Source organism: Schistocerca piceifrons, chromosome 5 (genome assembly GCF_021461385.2).
Source record: "Schistocerca piceifrons isolate TAMUIC-IGC-003096 chromosome 5, iqSchPice1.1, whole genome shotgun sequence".
Taxonomy (NCBI): Eukaryota; Metazoa; Arthropoda; class Insecta; order Orthoptera; family Acrididae; genus Schistocerca; species Schistocerca piceifrons.
The window spans coordinates 473499128-473519086 of NC_060142.1; the positions used below are offsets into that span (position 1 = coordinate 473499128).

The following is a 19959-nucleotide window of genomic DNA, read 5'->3' on the forward strand; positions in this document are numbered from 1 at the left end:
ACCTGATAGGGATCCCAAATGCTTGAGCAGTACTCAAGAATAGGTCGTATTAGTGTTTTATAAGCGGTCTCCTTTACAGATGTACCACATCTTCCCAAAATTCTAGCAATGAACCAAAGACGACTATCCGCCTTCCCCACAACTGCCATTACATACTTGTCCCACTTCATTTTGCTCTGCAATGTTACGCCCAAGTATTTAATAGACATTAGTGTGCCAAGCACTACACTACTAATGGAGTATTCAAATATTACGGGATTCTTTTTTCCTATTCATCTGCATTAATTTATATTTATCTATATTTAGAGTTAGCTACCATTCTTTACACCAATCACAAATCCTGTCCAAGTCATCTTGTATCCTCCTACAGTCACTCAATGACGACACCTTCCCGTACACCACAGCATCATCAGCAAACAGCCGCACATTGCTCTCCACCCTATCCAAAAGGCCATTTATGTAGATAGAAAACAACAGCAGACCTACCACACTTCCCTGGGGCACATCAGATGATACCCTCCGATGAACACTCACCATTGAGGACATCTGAGCTCAGACCTCTCTAATTTTACCTTCACAGACTTTTTGCAAAACATACTCAGGAGGGAGCAATATAATGGTCGATTCTTCTAGGAATGTACACTCTGTGAACTTTAAAGCACATCATGATGCAAAACATCTCTCTTATTGCCACCAGAGTTTGCTGAGCATCTCTGTGATGTTTCAGTACTTGCCAAATTAACCGGTAACAAAATGTGCTGCTCTTCTTTGGTTCTTCTCTATTTTCTCTATCAACCCTGCCTGATGGGGATCCCAGACTGATGAGCAATATTCAAGTATTGGTCAGATGAGGGTTTTGTAAGCTACCTCATTCATGGGTGGGCTACTTTTCCTGAGTATTCTTTCAATGAATTCAGCCTGGCATCTGCCTTACCCACAATAAATTTTATGTGGTCATTCTATTTTAAATAATTCAATACACATACTCCTGCTTATTTTATGGTTGTAAATGCTTCCAGTAATGCTTCTGCAATCATGTAATTATATAATAACAGTATTTCTGCCTATTTACGCACAATAAATAACATTTGCTTATGTTAAGGGTCAACTGTCAATACTTGCACCAAGTGTCTATCCTCTGTAGGTCTTCCTGTACTTCATTACAATTTTCTAGTGTTGCAGCTTCTCTGTATACAACATCATCATCCACAAAATACATCATGGAACTTCTGAAGTTATCCCGTGGGTCATTTATGTACCAGGTGTCCCTTCTAAAAATCTTCAGGTGCCTTTTCTTCTATGTTTTGGCTGATATTTGCAGTTTTGATTTTGCAATGAGCAGCTGAAGTCACCCCAAAAAGTACCACACATCATGTCTTTCATCTGATGCCCAGTGTCAACAGAATGTGTCGAACTGTTTCCTTCTACAAACAAAATTATTTTTAAAGTGGAATGTTACATGCCCATTCAATAGAGCAGTCCCAAAATAGTTTAGTGTGATATTTGTTTTAGGTGTCAATATGTATTAAGAGAGACACTAAAACATGAAGAACAACCAGCACTCCAACAGCAACATAGCAGCACTGCAGTCAGTATTGGCCAGGATAGTGCTGTTACTGATTAAGTATTGGTTATTCTTTGTGTTTTACTATGCCTGTTAATATATATCGATAAAATAAACATTGCAGTAGACTAATTTGGAACCAATCTATTGAATGGATGTGCACAATTCCACTTCAAAAATAATTCTGTTTGTAACAGGAAACAAATTGATACCCTCTGTTGACATTGGGTGTTATGTGAAAGACATGATGAGCAGTATTTGTTTAAGGTGATTCCAGCTACACACTACAAAAATAAAATTTCAAACATCTGATAAAACCCCAGGGAAAAAGGACTTGACAACATTAATTTTATGTCCACAAATTTCTCTCCAAGGTTTGCACAGCAGTGTATATAAAGATATGTATCGTCTGAGTTTGCTGCCTTTCCTGTTGTGAACTAGAATATAATAACAGAGCTTGTTTTTGTTCTAATGTGCATGATAATGTTTCAGTCAGTCAGCATGTAATAGGTAATTGTCAGCATCTCTAAGTCTCTAGTTGGTATCATTCAGTCCTGGTTTACTTGTTGTCACTAAAAAGTTCACATCAAGATATACTTACTTTCTGATTCATGTTTACATCATACATTTATGAATCAGTATGTGAGGGAATGTATATGTCCATCATATTCACGTGTGGTAAGGGAAAGGCAACCACTCACCTATATTGATCAACGCGTTTTGTTTTAGGGCACAAAAACAACTAGGGCCATACAGGATCAGAAATCAACAAATAAAGCATTGTGACACATAACAGAAAATGGCATTCACACTATCTTTTGTGCACTAGCTCTTTTTCCAGCAATGGTATAACTATCCACACAGACAACCACAAAGTCACCCAAATGTACACTCCCAAAGGCACCCATGGGAGTGTGTGTTTGGGTGTCCATGTGGTTGTGTGTGTGATTACATGTACTATTGGTGGAAAAAGAGCTATTACTCAATAGCTAGTGTGAATGCTATTTTCTATTACATGTTACAGAACTCCATGCACCAATCAGCTTTCCCTTATTTTACATACTGCTCCATCCAGGAATGTCCACTATTGTTATTCATATTCATATGTCTCGGATTTAATGTGCTGGCAATGAAATGTGAGACTGTGTTAACAGATGTAGTTTACTGATCTAGTTTAAGCACTGAGACTTCTGGTTGTTAAAAAGCTCATCATCATACAAGTAAATTTGTGTTTCCATAAATGTGAAGGGACTGAAAAGCATGTGTTGCAGTGTAATGTGTGTTCCTTAATGTACACCAATCCAACCCGTTAATAGCAGCAGCATGATCTGGTAAGTTACGAGGTGTTCTGCATTCAAATTAACAAAAAACTGAATATACACACATATTATTACAGTTTTTGTCTGCAAATTATCTGATTATCTAGGTTATATGAAAAAAAAATCCTCTTGCTAGCAACATACAAGCGATGCAGATATTTATAAATTAGCCTATATTCTTCTAACACATAGATAATTTAATAATTTACCTTTGATACTTATCAAGATGGTCATGTAATGTTAACCAAGCAGAAGAAGATAAATGTAACTACTTAGTATAATTGATAAATAAATTGCTTCTTTTTTTAATAGTGATTTTTATGTTAATTTCATTAGGTTTGTTTATCGCCTGAATAAGTGCAAATAGAAAACAGCAGTTTTCTGGCAGTTCAAACAGTCTACAGAGTAAGATCCTGGGTGCTACTTCTTCATACCAGTGAATATATTGTGGCCAGTTTTCTGACAGTTAACACAGTCTACAGAGTAAGATCCTGACTGGTACTTCTTTATACCAGTGTATATATTGTGGTTCTTGTAGTTTCCCTGGCATAACAAGTATTCCATTAGGTTTCAATATGGCAGCTGGATGATGTCAACATCTTGTCATAATAAAGGGTCATTCAAACAGCACACCAGTTTTGAATCCCGTATTATACTTTTGTTTGTCGGTTGATCATCTTGTTGTGTATAATTTTAGTTTCTGTAAACATTCCGATTGTTGCTCCAGTCAAAATTTCTCACATTTCTTCATTTTGTGTCTAATCATCGAGCAGTTTACTATTGCACAGTGTGTGCTAATAAATGAAAATATTTTATGAGAATGAAGAAATTTAATGCAGCAACTGTGAGATATCTTCATGCAGTTCTTGATTGCAATGTAGCATTGAATGAATCAACAGTTTGGATAATTATTATAATGTTCAATGGGACAGGTTCAACAGTGAACACTAAGGCTTCTGAGCAGCCTTGTTCTGACCAATCTGTGCAAAATATTGCCATGATTTGTGAGTGTGGAGTTTATTGGTGTCCTGAAGAACATTACATAAGAATGATTGGGTGGATAAATGAGTGCACACACTTTCACTCCTTGTTTCTCTTTGGGCTAATTGTCTGAAATAATGCTGAAAGGAGCAACATATATTTCATCTGTAAAACAAGTTTTGAGAATGTCACATATAGTCAGTAAATGAACACTTAGCAGACTCTACAGTGCTGGTATCCAGTCAATTGTGTCTGGTGCTGGTGTTGCAAGTCCTCTCTCTGAATCACATTTCAAAGAAGAATATACAATTTCTCTTCATGCAAATTCTTAAAGTTAAATTTTTCAATGAAATATGATGCAAATTTTTAGATTAGCAAATTCCAAGCAAAGAGTGCACAAAACTCTTAGGCAAAGTTGGTACGTGGAAACATTCTTCCTCACATTATGTTATTATATTCCTGGAAAAATGGAACTAAGTTTTTAAACAAAGCAATCTCACTTATCATTTTAAGGTTTATGAATATTTTTGTATTTTTGTAGGCTGGCATTATTGAGCATTGTCCAGTATCACTGAAATACTTGTTATTTACCTCTCACCACTCCACTTTGTTTGACATCTTTTTGGTGCATTTCCAAAGCTTCTTCATAGAGAGGGAAGTTAGGCTGGACTCCATAGAAAGCTGCAAATATCTGCCGCCACTTGCACGCTGGCAAGCTTGCTGAGGTATCATGACCATAGCCATTGTCTGCCACATTTTGTTTTTTAGATACAATTAATTCCTGCAAAGAGAAGCTGTTATTAATATAAGGTATTCTTTCCCGGCATGGAGGACATAAATACACACACCAAAAAAAGTTTTGCATCACCCCGGTTCCCAGAACTCCAGGAGACAGATGTTGACTGTGGATATTGTATCACAGACACAGTCCCTTTGACTGTTCAGAAAAGTCACTAAACCCACCCAAAGATGTAAACAACCAAGCATGAGTAGCACCTATTTGACAGAGGGGTTCCGACAGACGAGCACTTCCAGTCATTCCACCAGGAAGGAGGTAGTACATGGCTCACGTTGTTTGCAGTTCAACCATGCCTAGATGGTCAATACTGCGGTTCAATCGCATCCGCATTCTTACTTAAGCCAGGAAGGGCTCTCAACAAGGGAAGTGTCCAGGCGTCTTGGAGTGAACCAAAGTGATGTTGTTCGGACATGGAGGAGATACAGAGAGACAGGAACTGTCGATGACATGTCTTGCTTAGGCCGCCCAAGGCCAGCTACTGCAGTGGATAACTGTTACCCATGGATTAAGGCTCAGAGGAACCCTAACAGCAATGCCACCATGTTGAATAATGCTTTTTGTGCAGCAATAGGACGTCATGTTACAATTTCAACTGTGCGCAATAGGCTGCATGATGTGCAACTTCACTCCCAACGTCCATGGAAAGGTCCATCTTTGCAACCATGACACCATGCAGCATGGTACAGATGGGCCCAAAAACATGCTGAATGGACCGCTCAGGATTGGCATGATGTTCTCTTCACCAATGAGTGTCACATATGCCTTCAACCAGACAATCGTTGGAGACACGTTAGGACGCAACCCAGTAAGGCTGAATGCCTTAGACACACTGTCCATGAGTCCAGCAAGATGGAGGTTCCCTACTGTTTTGAGGTGGCATTATGTGGGGCCGACGTATGCCACTGGTGGTCGTGGAAGGCACTGTAATGGCTGTACAATACGTGAAAGCCATTCTCCGACTGATAGTGCAACCATATCAGCAGCACATTCATCTTCATGGATGACAATTCACACCCCTATCATGCACATCTTGTGAATGACTTCTTTTAGGATAACAATATTGCTTGACTAGAGTGGCCAGCATGTTCTCCAGACATGAACCCTATCAAACATCTACATCTACATCTACATCTACATTGATACTCCGCAAGCCACCCAACGGTGTGTGGCGGAGGGCACTTTACGTGCCACTGTCATTACCTCCCTTTCCTGTTCCGGTCGCGTATGGTTCGCGGGAAGAACGACTGTCTGAAAGCCTCCGTGCGCGCTCTAATCTCTCTAATTTTACATTCGTGATCTCCTTGGGAAGTATAAGTAGGGGGAAGCAATATATTCGATACCTCATCCAGAAACGCACCCTCTCGAAACCTGGCGAGCAAGCTACACCGCGATGCAGAGCGCCTCTCTTGCAGAGTCTGCCACTTGAGTTTATTAAACATCTCCGTAACGCTATCACGGTTACCAAATAACCCAGTGACGAAACGCGCCGCTCTTCTTTGGATCTTCTCTATCTCCTCCGTCAACCCGACCTGGTACGGATCCCACACTGATGAGCAATACTCAAGTATAGGTCGAACGAGTGTTTTGTAAGCCACCTCCATTGTTGATGGACTACATTTTCTAAGCACTCTCCCAATGAATCTCAACCTGGTACCCGCCTTACCAACAATTAGTTTTATATGATCATTCCACTTCAAATCGTTCCGTACGCATACTCCCAGATATTTTACAGAAGTAACTGCTACAAGTGTTTGTTCCGCTATCATATAATCACACAATAAAGGATCCTTCTTTCTATGTATTCGCAATACATTACATTTGTCTATGTTAAGGGTCAGTTGCCACTCCCTGCACCAAGTGCCTATCCGCTGCAGATCTTCCTGTATTTCGCTACAATTTTCTAATGCAGCAACTTCTCTGTATACTACAGCATCATCCGCGAAAAGCCGCATGGAACTTCCGACACTATCTACTAAGTCATTTATATATATTGTGAAAAGCAATGGTCCCATAACACTCCCCTGTGGCACGCCAGAGGTTACTTTAACGTCTGTAGATGTCTCTCCATTGATAACAACATGCTGTGTTCTGTTTGCTAAAAACTCTTCAATCCAGCCACACAGCTGGTCTGATATTCCGTAGGCTCTTACTTTGTTTATCAGGCGACAGTGCGGAACTGTATCGAACGCCTTCCGGAAGTCAAGAAAAATAGCATCTACCTGGGAGCCTGTATCTAATATTTTCTGGGTCTCATGAACAAATAAGGCGAGTTGGGTCTCACACGATCGCTGTTTCCTGAATCCATGTTGATTCCTACATAGTAGATTCTGGGTTTCCAGAAATGACATGATACGCGAGCAAAAAAACATGTTCTAAAATTCTACAAGAGATCGACGTAAGAGATATAGGTCTATAGTTTTGCGCATCTGCTCGACGACCCTTCTTGAAGACTGGGACTATCTGTGCACTTTTCCAATCATTTGGAACCCTCCGTTCCTCTAGAGACTTGCGGTACACGGCTGTTAGAAGGGGGGCAAGTTCTTTCGCGTACTCTGTGTAGAATCGAATTGGTATCCCGTCAGGTCCAGTGGACTTTCCTCTATTGAGTGATTCCAGTTGCTTTTCTATTCCTTGGACACTTATTTCGATGTCAGCCATTTTTTCGTTTGTGCGAGGATTTAGAGAAGGAACTGCAGTGCGGTCTTCCTCTGTGAAACAACTTTGGAAAAAGGTGTTTAGTATTTCAGCTTTACGCGTGTCATCCTCTGTTTCAATGCCATCATCATCCTGTAGTGTCTGGATATGCTGTTTCGAGCCACTTACTGATTTAACGTAAGACCAGAACTTCCTAGGATTTTCTGCCAAGTCGGTACATAGAATTTTACTTTCGAATTCAATGAACGCTTCACGCATAGCCCTCCTTACGCTAACTTTGACATCGTTTAGCTTCTGTTTGTCTGAGAGGTTTTGGCTGCGTTTAAACTTGGAGTGGAGCTCTCTTTGCTTTCGCAGTAGTTTCCTAACTTTGTTGTTGTACCACGGTGGGTTTTTCCCGTCCCTCACAGTTTTACTCGGCACGTACCTGTCTAAAACGCATTTTACGATTGCCTTGAACTTTTTCCATAAACACTCAACATTGTCAGTGTCGGAACAGAAATTTTCGTTTTGATCTGTTAGGTAGTCTGAAATCTGCCTTCTATTACTCTTGCTAAACAGATAAACCTTCCTCCCTTTTTTTATATTCCTATTAACTTCCATATTCAGGGATGCTGCAACGGCCTTATGATCACTGATTCCCTGTTCTGTACATACAGATTCGAAAAGTTCGGGTCTGTTTGTTATCAGTAGGTCCAATATGTTATCTCCACGAGTCGGTTCTCTGTTTAATTGCTCGAGGTAATTTTCGGATAGTGCACTCAGTATAATGTCACTCGATGCTCTGTCCCTACCACCCGTCCTAAACATCTGAGTGTCCCAGTCTATATCTGGTAAATTGAAATCTCCACCTAAGACTATAACATGCTGAGAAAATTTATGTGAAATGTATTCCAAATTTTCTCTCAGTTGTTCTGCCACTAATGCTGCTGAGTCGGGAGGTCGGTAAAAGGAGCCAATTATTAACCTAGTTCGGTTGTTTAGTGTAACCTCCACCCATAATAATTCACAGGAACTATCCACTTCTACTTCACTACAGGATAAACTACTACTAACAGCGATGAACACTCCACCACCGGTTGCATGCAATCTATCCTTTCTAAACACCGTCTGTACCTTTGCAAAAATTTCGGCAGAATTTATCTCTGGCTTAAGCCAGCTTTCTGTACCTATAACGATTTCAGCTTCGGTGCTTTCTATCAGCGCTTGAAGTTCCGGTACTTTACCAACGCAGCTTCGACAGTTGACAATTACAATACCGATTGCTGCTTGGTCCCCGCATGTCCTGACTTTGCCACGCACCCGTTGAGGCTGTTGCCCTTTCTGTACTTGCCCAAGGCCATCTAACCTAAAAAACCGCCCAGCCCACGCCACACAACCCCTGCTACCCGTGTAGCCGCTTGTTGCGTGTAGTGGACTCCTGACCTATCCAGCGGAACCCGAAACCCCACCACCCTATGGCGCAAGTCGAGGAATCTGCAGCCCACACGGTCGCAGAACCGTCTCAGCCTCTGATTCAGACCCTCCACTCGGCTCTGTACCAAAGGTCCGCAGTCAGTCCTGTCGACGATGCTGCAGATGGTGAGCTCTGCTTTCATCCCGCTAGCGAGACTGGCAGTCTTCACCAAATCAGATAGCCGCCGGAAGCCAGAGAGGATTTCCTCCGATCCATAGCGACACACATCATTGGTGCCGACATGAGCGACCACCTGCAGATGGGTGCACCCTGTACCCTTCATGGCATCCGGAAGGACCCTTTCCACATCTGGAATGACTCCCCCCGGTATGCACACGGAGTGCACATTGGTTTTCTTCCCCTCTCTTGCTGCCATTTCCCTAAGGGGCCCCATTACGCGCCTGACGTTGGAGCTCCCAACTACCAGTAAGCCCACCCTCTGCGACTGCCCGGATCTTGCAGACTGAGGGGCAACCTCTGGAACAGGACAAGCAGCCATGTCAGGCCGAAGATCAGTATCAGCCTGAGACAGAGCCTGAAACCGGTTCGTCAGACAAACTGGAGAGGCTTTCCGTTCAGCCCTCCGGAATGTCTTTCGCCCCCTGCCACACCTTGAAACGACCTCCCACTCTACCACAGGTGAGGGATCAGCCTCAATGCGGGCAGTATCCCGGGCAACCACAGTCGTAGTCCGATCAGGGGATGCGTGGGACGAGCTGGCCGTCCCCGACAAACCCCCATCCCGACCCCCACAGTGATGCCCATTGGCAACAGCCTCAAGCTGTGTGACCGAAGCCAACACTGCCTGAAGCTGGGAGCGAAGGGATGCCAACTCAGCCTGCATCCGAACACAGCAGTTGCAGTCCCTATCCATGCTAAAAACTGTTTTGCTAAGAACGTCTGAACTAATCTACAGAGAGCGCAAACAAATCGACAAAATTTAAACGGTTATTAAAATACAAGATTGCCTAGTAAATGCAGTAATGCTGCTACTTGCGCACTGCTGACACTGCTCGGCGGCGGAAGGAGACTAAGCGAAATTACACTATTCAGGTACTGAAACACGATGCTACACTCTCAAATACTATAATACGCCCGAAACTTATGAATTAAACAATGCAAGAACCAAAAACACGCAAAGAAATTAAGAATTAAACTATGTAACAAATGAGTGAGCTAGGAGTATACGACTTGCTGCTCAGCTGCTTATCCAACGGCGGCAGGGAGCACACTGACTGCGACCAACCGACACTGGCCGTTCAAAACAAAACAGTAGACAAACGACTACGCGAATTTACACTATTCAGGTACTAAAACACGATGCTACACTCTCAAATACTATAATACGCCCGAAATTTATGAATTAAACAATGCAAGAACGAAAAACACGCAAAGAAATTAAGAATTAAACTATGTAACAAATGAGTGAGCTAGGAGTATACGACTTGCTGCTCAGCTGCTTATCCAACGGCGGCAGGGAGCACACTCATGCCTGGGATACATTGAAAACAGCTGTTTATGGATGACATGACCCACCAACCACTCTGAGGGATCTACGCCAAATCGTCATTGAGGTGTGGGACAATCTGGACCAAAAGTGCCTTGATGAACTTGTGGATAGTATGCCACAAAGAACACAGGCATGCATCAACGCAAGACGACGTGCTACTGGGTATTAGAGGTACCAGTGTGTACAGCAATCTGGACCACCACCTCTGATGGTCTTGCTGTAAGGTGGTACAAGATGCAATGTGTGGTTTTCATGAGCAATAAAGAGGGCAGAAATGATGGTTATGTTGATCTCTATTCCAGTTTTCTGTACAGGTTCCAGAACTCTTGGAACAGAGGTGATGCAAAACTTTTTTTTGATGTGTGCACAAAACAAAGCAAATAACTGGAACTCAAGCACATACTGTGTTTTGAGAAAAATAAACTGTCATCACTGTACTATGATAACTGAACACAGACAGGTTGAAATGTTATTACAATAGACTGACTTCAACTGAAACTGGTAAATAACCGCATTAGTAAGTATCTGACAAGCTGGAGAATTTTAATGCATTGTATGCAATCAACCTGTCCACCAAGGAAATTCTATTTTGTGTGTTATTGTCACTTCTCTCACCTTGTATCACTGAAAAGAAGAATTGTCTCGGCTAAATCAATATGCGTAAATACACAAGATATTAAAGAAAGAAACAATTCTTAAAAACATGACTACAAAACAGAAGTTATTATTCAAGAAATGATTACCTGAAAAAATAAAATTCACATTAAGTGTTAATTAAATAGTTGTACTTAGATGCTGCAGTATAAAGGGACATAACCGAAGCATTTATGAACCATTTTTTCTACTCCTGTCTGTTTTATGTATTTTGTGAATTTTACGTCCTTTTGATTTAATTTCAGTAGTAAAATATAAATGTATATAATATATCCCTCATAATGTGGTTGCATGTAATATTTCATAAATGTTGCATTACATGAAAAAATACTATTGAGTGGAGATGGAAAATAAAGCAGCAGGTATTTTGCTACACAGTTGATAACTGTAACAGTCTGAGTGATTAAAACATCTATAGGTTATTTCAATGGAACAAGGTACTTCTTTTCAAAAATATTCCAGAGCTTGTGGCACAAGGACTAAATAATCTAAAATATAAAAAGGTTAGCAGTAAAATTGTTTTCAAAGTAATTTGGAAGGTGTTTTAAAATCTCTGGTTTGACTGAGGTACTGCTGTTTGCTGCTGGAGGTGAACATATGGCCTGACACTGTGAATAAATAACCAGGTATTCAGCTTTCGTTTGGTTATAAATCAACAGGCCTTAGAGAAACAGATATAAAAATCATTTACGATATGAGTATCATCCACTATTTTTATCATGCAGAGGACAAATAAAAAATAAAGGCTGATAATCATATGTAGTGAAACATACAGTTGCAGTGCTACAGTGAATTTTATTTATATTATCATGCAGTTTCTGTCCAATACATTTCAATCAATTTATGGAAACACTGAGAGCTTTGAGAGGTCAAAACCTCTCTGACATCCCACGCGAAGGATCTTTGGAAGAGACTGGCAGTATGTTCTTGGCATTCTAACTGCGTGGAAGGTCTGTAAATTCGCTCTATATACTAAATAATTCATGTATTACCATGCTGTATGTCATTTGGTAGTGGTTCTAGTACACCATAGTACCCTTCTTCAACATTGGTGACCCTGTATTTTCCTCTGAATATACAACATATTCAATCAGATAACAATGTGACAATGTGGCTGACACATTCTACTGCAACCGCCACACCCATGCTGGATTACATCAGCAATGTGTGTGTGTGGTGGATGAAGAACAGTCATTTTTGTGCTAATCACATAGTGAAAACTGAGAGTGTTGTTAATCTCCTCAGTGATCACATGGAGAGCAAACAATAACAACTATGACTCCTTTAGCCCTAACATCATACATAGAAAGCGGATTCCAGAACAGTATGAAGTCAAGTGTAGCTTTTGTTGATCTGTCGTCAGCATGTGATACTGTGTGTCTCCAGGGTCTTATGCTTAAGTTCAAGAGACACATACCTAGTTCAAAACTGGCAACCTTAATGAACAACATGCTGACGAACCGGTCTTTCAAAGTGAGCATCGGCCACAACTCCAGCAGATCGTGTAAAATAAAGAAATGGCCTTCCTCAAGGATCTGTGTTGGCTCCAATCCTTTTTAATTTGTATATTAGCGACTTGCCAAATACAGTCAGCAGGAAATTTTGCTACGCCGATGATTTGGCACTAGTTGTACAAACTAAAACACTTGGGGAAGGAGCGAACGTACTCACAGAAGATCTGGAGTCCTTGAATTCCTATTATAAAAAATGGCGACTCTGCCCTAATCCAACCAAGAACGGAGGTGTGTGCTTTCCACTTGAACAATAAAATGGCCCACCAGGAACTGAATGTGAACTTCTGGGACCAAAGAGTCAAACACAACTTCAACCCCAAATACCTTGGCATAACACTAGACCGCTCCCTGACTTACAAAAAACGTCTAGAAAACGTAAGCCAAAAGCTAAAGAGTCGCAACAACATCCTGATAAAATTGGCTGGCTCGACTTGGGGAGCTCAAGCATCCACCTTACGCACTGCCACAATAGCCCTGGTATATCCTGTTGCCGAATATTGCTCTGCTGTCTGGCATTCGAGCACTCATACTAAGAAAATCGACGTCCAATTGAACGAGTGTATGAGGATAATAACGGGTACTATTAAATCCACCCCAGTCCCTTCGCTGCATACTCTAAACAATATCCCACCCCCACAATTGAGAAGGCAAGAAACAGCAGCAAGAGAGTGGTCAAAAATTCATGACTCAGATTACCCACAGAATTTACCAATCCATGATGTTTTGAACGAAATACCATCGACCCGCTTGAAGTCACGGAAGCCTATATGGGTTAATAGACAAGAACATCAACCTGACATCAAAGAGTAATGGCGGCACTTTTGGAATGATTCTGGAATTAATAAACAAGGTATCCAAGATCCTACTCTGGAATTACCGGGCTTTGACCTGAAGAGATGTACCTGGACTAAATTAAACCGTATCAGAACGGGCCATGCAAGATGCAATGCATATAAGTACAAGCAGGGTCTATGCGACTCACCAGCCTGTGACTGTGGAGCACCAGAACAGAACGTCCGCCATATTATTGAGGAATGCCTCTCAAGAAGATACGCTGGACCTGTCTCTGAGGATATATATGTGAAACCCTCTGCTTTGGATTGGCTGTGCAATCTAGATATTGAGCTTTGAATATATGAATGAGTTTCTAGTCAGGCTTGCCAAGCTTTTAACGTGTAGTTATTTTGTCTTGAGTGTTTGCACTTTACCCTTTTGTGCTAGTGCTTGTTTTTTTACACATGTACTATTTACACATTGTTTTGTTTTATACGTTTCGTTTACATATTGTTGTACTTATATAAAATATTGTCGCTGTATTGCCATATGCAAAATAAAATAAAATAAATAACTATGACTCCTAACAATGGACTACTTAGCTAATGTCAAGATGAATGCACTGATAGACAGTGGTTTGAATCAGTTTAATACACAGCATGCATCATACTTAAATCACGTGCCTTCCATGTCCTCCATTCTGCATGCTGGATATGAGCACCTGCACTCTGTATCAACAATGTGTTGAATGAACAATAGAACAATAGGCAGCTAACTTACCATGTGCAGCATGCTTATTTCAGAGTGCCCTTTATAACATTCACTTGGACAATGTGGCAAATCAGCATACCATCCAGTGCAGTTCATGTACCTGTATCTTAACATCCACGTCTACTGCATTGTGCTTGAATTACAAACCATCGCATCCCGTTAGCAGCCAACTGTTTGTGTATAATGGACCACCAACAGCCGCATTACACTATGCAACAATTCCACTGCAGCTCAAACCTAACGCCTTAGTACCCTACTTCCACAAATTAAATTCTGCCACCTGTCATAGATGTGTTGAAAGGAGTTGTCCACATCTATCTCAAGGCATATACTCACACTGTGCACTTGTTCAAGTACAGCAGCCTACATCCAAAATGGTACACAGGCAGGACAAATGGATTGTTACCCTGTCTGCAAGTTGTGATGCCTCTAACTAGTGGTAAAATTAATTACACTGATATACACTTAACAACAAATATTTGTCACAAGTAGTGTACTGAAACTTTAGATTTCTTAGTGATGTATAAAGATTCCATGAACTACAGTGTAAAGGAAAAGCGCCATATTATCTCTCTCTCTTATTGCTTGTCATTCTGAACTTCCTGCTTAGCTCTTGTTGTCTTACGCTCATGGCTCTGTATGCCATTTGATATATAGAGGCTTGCTGCTTTTTTATGTAAGTTGAATTACCATTAAATAATAACTATCAGTGATGAGTTTTAAATATTTATTTTTTCTTTGAACAGAAATCTTTTTTTTCTGCTTGTCATTTATGTAAATGTGGCCAATGCTTTGTACGGGTGGAGGCTCATGTGGTATTTTAATTTAATTCCAGAAGTAGTTTAAAATTAAATTTCTTTCATTTCTTGCATTCTGGTGTACCCAATTTGCATTTTAAAGTTATTTACGAAGTTTGATTTTCAATTAACGCATCATGGTTAGCTTTGATTGTTGAAAAATTATCTTTATGTAAAACCACACTAGCAGAAGTTTGCATTAACTCTGAGTTGACCCTGATAAAGTAATGTTTCAGAATTAAAAGAATTTTCAATTTATTTCGAATCAGAAATAACGATATTTAATACCCATACCAGAGATAATTTTTAGCAGCACTAAAATACACTGAACAGCCAAAGAAACTGGCGCACCTACCTAATATAATGTAGGGCCCTCGTGAGCAGGCAGAAATGCCACAACACGACGTAGAATGGACTCTACTGATTCTGAAGTAGTGCTGGAGGGAACTGACACCATGAATCCTGCAGTGCTGTCCATAAATCCGTAAGAGTAGGTGGGGGTGTAGATCTCTTCTGAACAGCACATTGCAATGCATCTCAGATGTGCTCAATAATGTTCATGTCAGGGGAGGTTTATAGCCAGCAGAAATGTTTAAATTCAAAAGAGTGCTCCTGGAGCCACTCTGTAGCAACATTGGATGTGTGGGATGTTGCATTGTCCTGCTACAATTGCTCAAGTCCGTTGGAATACACAATGGACATGAATGGGTACAGGTTATCAGACAGGATGCTTACATACATATCGCCTGTCAGAGTTGTATCTAGACGTATCGGGGGTCCCACTCCAACTGCAAATGCCAACAACATCACAGAGCCTCCACCAGCTTGAACAGTCCCCTGCTGACATGCAGGGTTTATTGATTCATGAGGTTGCCTCCATATGCGCACACATCTACCTGCTCGATACAATTTGAAACGAGGCTCGTCCAACCAGGCAACATTATTTTCAGTTATCAAAAGTCCAATGTGGGTGTTGCCAGGCCCCGGGTGAGGTGTAAAGCTTTGTGTCATGCAGTCATCAAGGGCACAAGAGTGGGGCTTTGGCTCTGAAAGCCCATATCGATGATGTTTTATTGAATGGTTCACACGCTGACACTTGCTGATGGCCCAGTATTGAAATCTGCAGCAATCTGTGGAAGAGTTGTGGCACGCTGAACGATTCTGTTCAGTCTAGTTGATTCTGTTCTTGCAGGCTTTTTTTCCAGCCACAGCATTGTTGGAGATTTGATGTTTTATGAGAGTCCTGATATTCACAGTACACTTATGAAATGGTTGTACGTGAAAACCCCCACTTCATCGCTACCTCGGAGATACTGTGTCCCATTGCTCGTGCGCCGACTATAACACCACGTTCAAACTCACTTAGATCTTGATAATCTGCCATTGTAGCAGCAGTAATGGATCTAACAACTGCGCCAGACACTCGTTTTATATAGGCATTGCCCACCACATAGTCGTATTCTGCCTGTTTACATATTTCTGTATTTGAATACGCATGCCTGTACCAGTTTCTTTGGCGCTTCAATGTACGTCAATGTTCTCGGAATAATAATTTCTAACCTCACGATGTTTTCACTTTACGTAAAGGATATATTTGAAACGCAGTTTCCCTAAGTAAATGTAGGAAGAGAATTTCGTAATATTAAAGGATATTTATTCTTGATTCCCCATTAATTGTTTAGAGAGATATTTTATCGATTTCCTGTAATAAATGCACTCAAGTCATAAGAAAACACTGGTAGGGTCTAGTTGAAATTGTCGATTGTGCCAGGACTGTTTCAGATTGTAGAGCATTATATATGTAGTAATTGAACAATTTTGTAATTTTCGTGTATTTTCTTTTTCATACACGCCTGAAACCAATCTGGAAGCCAAATGGAAAGTAGTACTTTAGTTGACGATTGGTGAGTTTCCTGGAACTGACTATGCTTGGCTCGTAAAAGGTAAGGAAATCGATCTTGGAATATCATATTTCAGTGCACCGTATTTCAGAGAGTGGAAATATATGATTCTAATTTCGTATTAATAGTGGAAAAAAAGTGTTGAATAATTGGTTAATAAGTTCTGAAATACGACGCGTGAACAAGATGGCGAACGGTGATAGCAATTTGTTTCACGAACATGGCAACTAACGCACAATAATTTCTCGTGCTAAAAGCCATTTTCGTGAGTTGAAATTTCATAAAATATCAATGTTAAATAATTGTGTGTGAAGTTTCAGGATAATTATGCAGTGATTACGGCTATGGGAAAGTTTGGCAAACACGTGAACATGTCTTTATCTGATGAAAGGGATCACGATTGAGTTGTAGACGAAGCAATTCACGAGAATTTAGAACAAGATATTTCCGTTCGAGAAAGCGTTCGTAGCGTAATTAATCGACCTGGAACCGAAATGGGTGCTCAGGATAAGGCATTAAGTCCCCCTGTAGTAGGCCCCTTTGAAAGATTTATTTCCTAGGATTCAGGGGCATGTGAGTAAGTACGCGAACCAGCAATTTGAACGAAAACATTTTCTGAGAACCAGACAGAACAAATTGATAGTAGTTTGAAAACATTTTCTGAAAAGCAGATAGAATAGGCCAAAGTACACGTTGAGCAGAATAGAGGGCAATCCCAGCTTGATGAGCTAAGACAACAATTTGGTCAAATAGCTCCTAGTATAGAAAACATACATTTCTAGACACTTGTTCATTAGACTTTATTTGTCCTTATCTCTCCAGGGCTCATCTCCCTCAGTTTGTTCAAATTGTTCACAATCACATGGCAAAATTATGACATTAATGTATTATAAACTGTGTGTGGGAGACTAAATTAAATCAGTTAAATACACTGATGACTCAAAACTTAACGAGCACTACTCATTGTGAAACTGGAAGTGGGCGTTTTTATCAGCAAGGAAAGCAGAGCAAAAACGAACAGGGAGACATTCTAGCAATGATAGTGGCCACAAATGGAGAAATATACTGACAAAGGACAGGTTGTTATGACCCAGTGCCTGGTAATGAGCATCTTGGAAATGGTGAAGCTGGTCAGCTGTCCGTGTGCTAATGTCACATGCATCTTTGGAAAGTGGTTGATGGATGGTGAAACTGGGAGACAAAATGTTGGACGCCCATGCCTCGCTGCAAAACATGGAGGATGGAGTCTTGCCACTCTGTAAAAGCACAATAGGCAGATCTGATGAAAGAGAATAATGATGGTGCAGGCACAAGCGTTTTGGAACATGTCATTCACTGCTCATTGCTGAATATGGAACTCAGCAGCAGATGACTCAATGTGCTCCCGTGTTGACCCAACGACATCACTAATTACAACTGCAGTAGACCATCAAGAGTAGACTCATCATCAATTGAAGCGTCTACATCTACGTCTACATTTATACTCCGCAAGCCACCAAACGGTGTGTGGCGGAGGGCACTTTTTGTGCCACTGTCATTACCTCCCTTTCCTGATCCAGTCGCGCATGGTTCGCGGGAAGAACGACTGCCGGAAAGCCTCCGTGCGCGCTCGAATCTCTCTAATTTTACGTTCGTGATCTCCCCGGGAGGTATACGTAGGTGGAAGCAATATATTCAATACCTCATCCAGAAACGCACCCTCTCGAAACCTGGACAGCAAGCTACAACGCGATGCAGAGCGCCTCTCTTGCAGAGTCTGCCACTTGAGTTTGCTAAACATCTCCGTAACGCTATCACGCTTACCAAATAACCCTGTGACGAAACGCGCCGCTCTTCTTCGGATCTTCTCTATCTCCTCTGTCAACCCGACCCGGTACGGATCCCACACTGATGAGCAATACTCAAGTATAGGTCGAACGAGTGTTTTTTAAGCCACCTCCTTTGTTGATGGACTACATTTTCTAAGGACTCTCCCAAAGAATCTCAACCTGGCACCCGCCTTACCAACAATTAGTTTTATATGATCATTCCGCTTCAAATCGTTCCGCACGCATACTCCCAGATATTTTACAGAAGTAACTGCTACCAGTGTTTGTTCCGCTATCATATAATCATACAATAAAGGATCCTTCTTTCTATGCATTCGCAATACATTACATTTTTCTATGTTAAGAGTCAGTTGCCACTCCCTGCACCAAGCGCCTATCCGCTGCAGATCTTCCTGAATTTCGCTGCAATTTTCTAATGCTGCAATTTCTCTGTATACTACAGCATCATCCGCGAAAAGCCGCATGGAACTTTCGACACTATCTACTAGGCCATTTATATATATATATATTGTGAAAAGCAATGGTCCGGTAACACTCCCCTGTGGCACGCCAGAGGTTACTTTAACGTCTGTAGACGTCTCTCCATTGAGAACAACATGCTGTGTTCTGTTTGCTAAAAACTCTTCAATCCAGCCACACAGCTGGTCTGATATTCCGTAGGCTCTCACTTTGTTTATCAGGCGACAGTGCGGAACTGTATCAAACGCCTTCCGGAAGTCAAGGAAAATGGTATCTACCTGGAAGCCTGTATCTAATATTTTCTGGGTCTCATGAACAAATAAAGCGAGTTGGGTCTCACACGATCGCTGTTTCCGGAATCCATGTTGATTTCTACAGAATAGATTCTTGGTTTCCAGAAATGACATGATACGCGAGCAAAAAACTTGTTCTAAAATTCTGCAACAGATCGATGTCAGAGATATAGGTCTATAGTTTTGCGCATCTGCTCGACGACCCTTCTTGAAGACTGGGACTACCTGTGCTCTTTTCCAATCATTTGGAACCTTCCGTTCCTCTAGAGACTTGCGGTACGCGGCTGTTAGAAGGGGGGCAAGTTCTTTCGCGTCCTCTGTGAAAATCGAATTGGTATCCCGTCAGATCCAGTGGACTTTCCTCTGTTGAGTGATTTCACTTGATTTTCTATTCCTTGGACACTTATTTCGATGTCAGCCATTTTTTCGTTTGTGCGAGGATTTAGAGAAAGAACTGCAGTGCGGTCTTCCTCTGTGAAACAGCTTTGGAAAAAGGTGTTTAGTATTTCAGCTTTACGCGTGTCATCCTCTGTTTCAATGTCATCATCATCATCCCAGAGTGTCTGGATTTGCTGTTTCGAGCCACTTACTGATTTAACGTAAGACCAGAACTTCCTAGGATTTTCTGTCAAGTCGGTACATAGAATTTTACTTTCGAATTCACTGAACGCTTCACGCCTAGC

At 41.2% G+C, this 19959-nt stretch overlaps 1 protein-coding gene across 1 annotated transcript in view; it reads right to left on the reverse strand.

The window, feature by feature from the left end:
* The window catches only part of LOC124799085, a gene marked incomplete at its 5' end in the record, with an annotated part of 109040 nt that overhangs the window by 30383 nt on the left and 58698 nt on the right, over positions 1–19959 (reverse strand). Inside the window, one exon of the mRNA XM_047262623.1 lies at positions 4456–4645. Within this exon, the coding sequence (XP_047118579.1) occupies positions 4456–4645 (190 nt within the window). The remainder of the gene's footprint in view (positions 1–4455; positions 4646–19959) is intronic.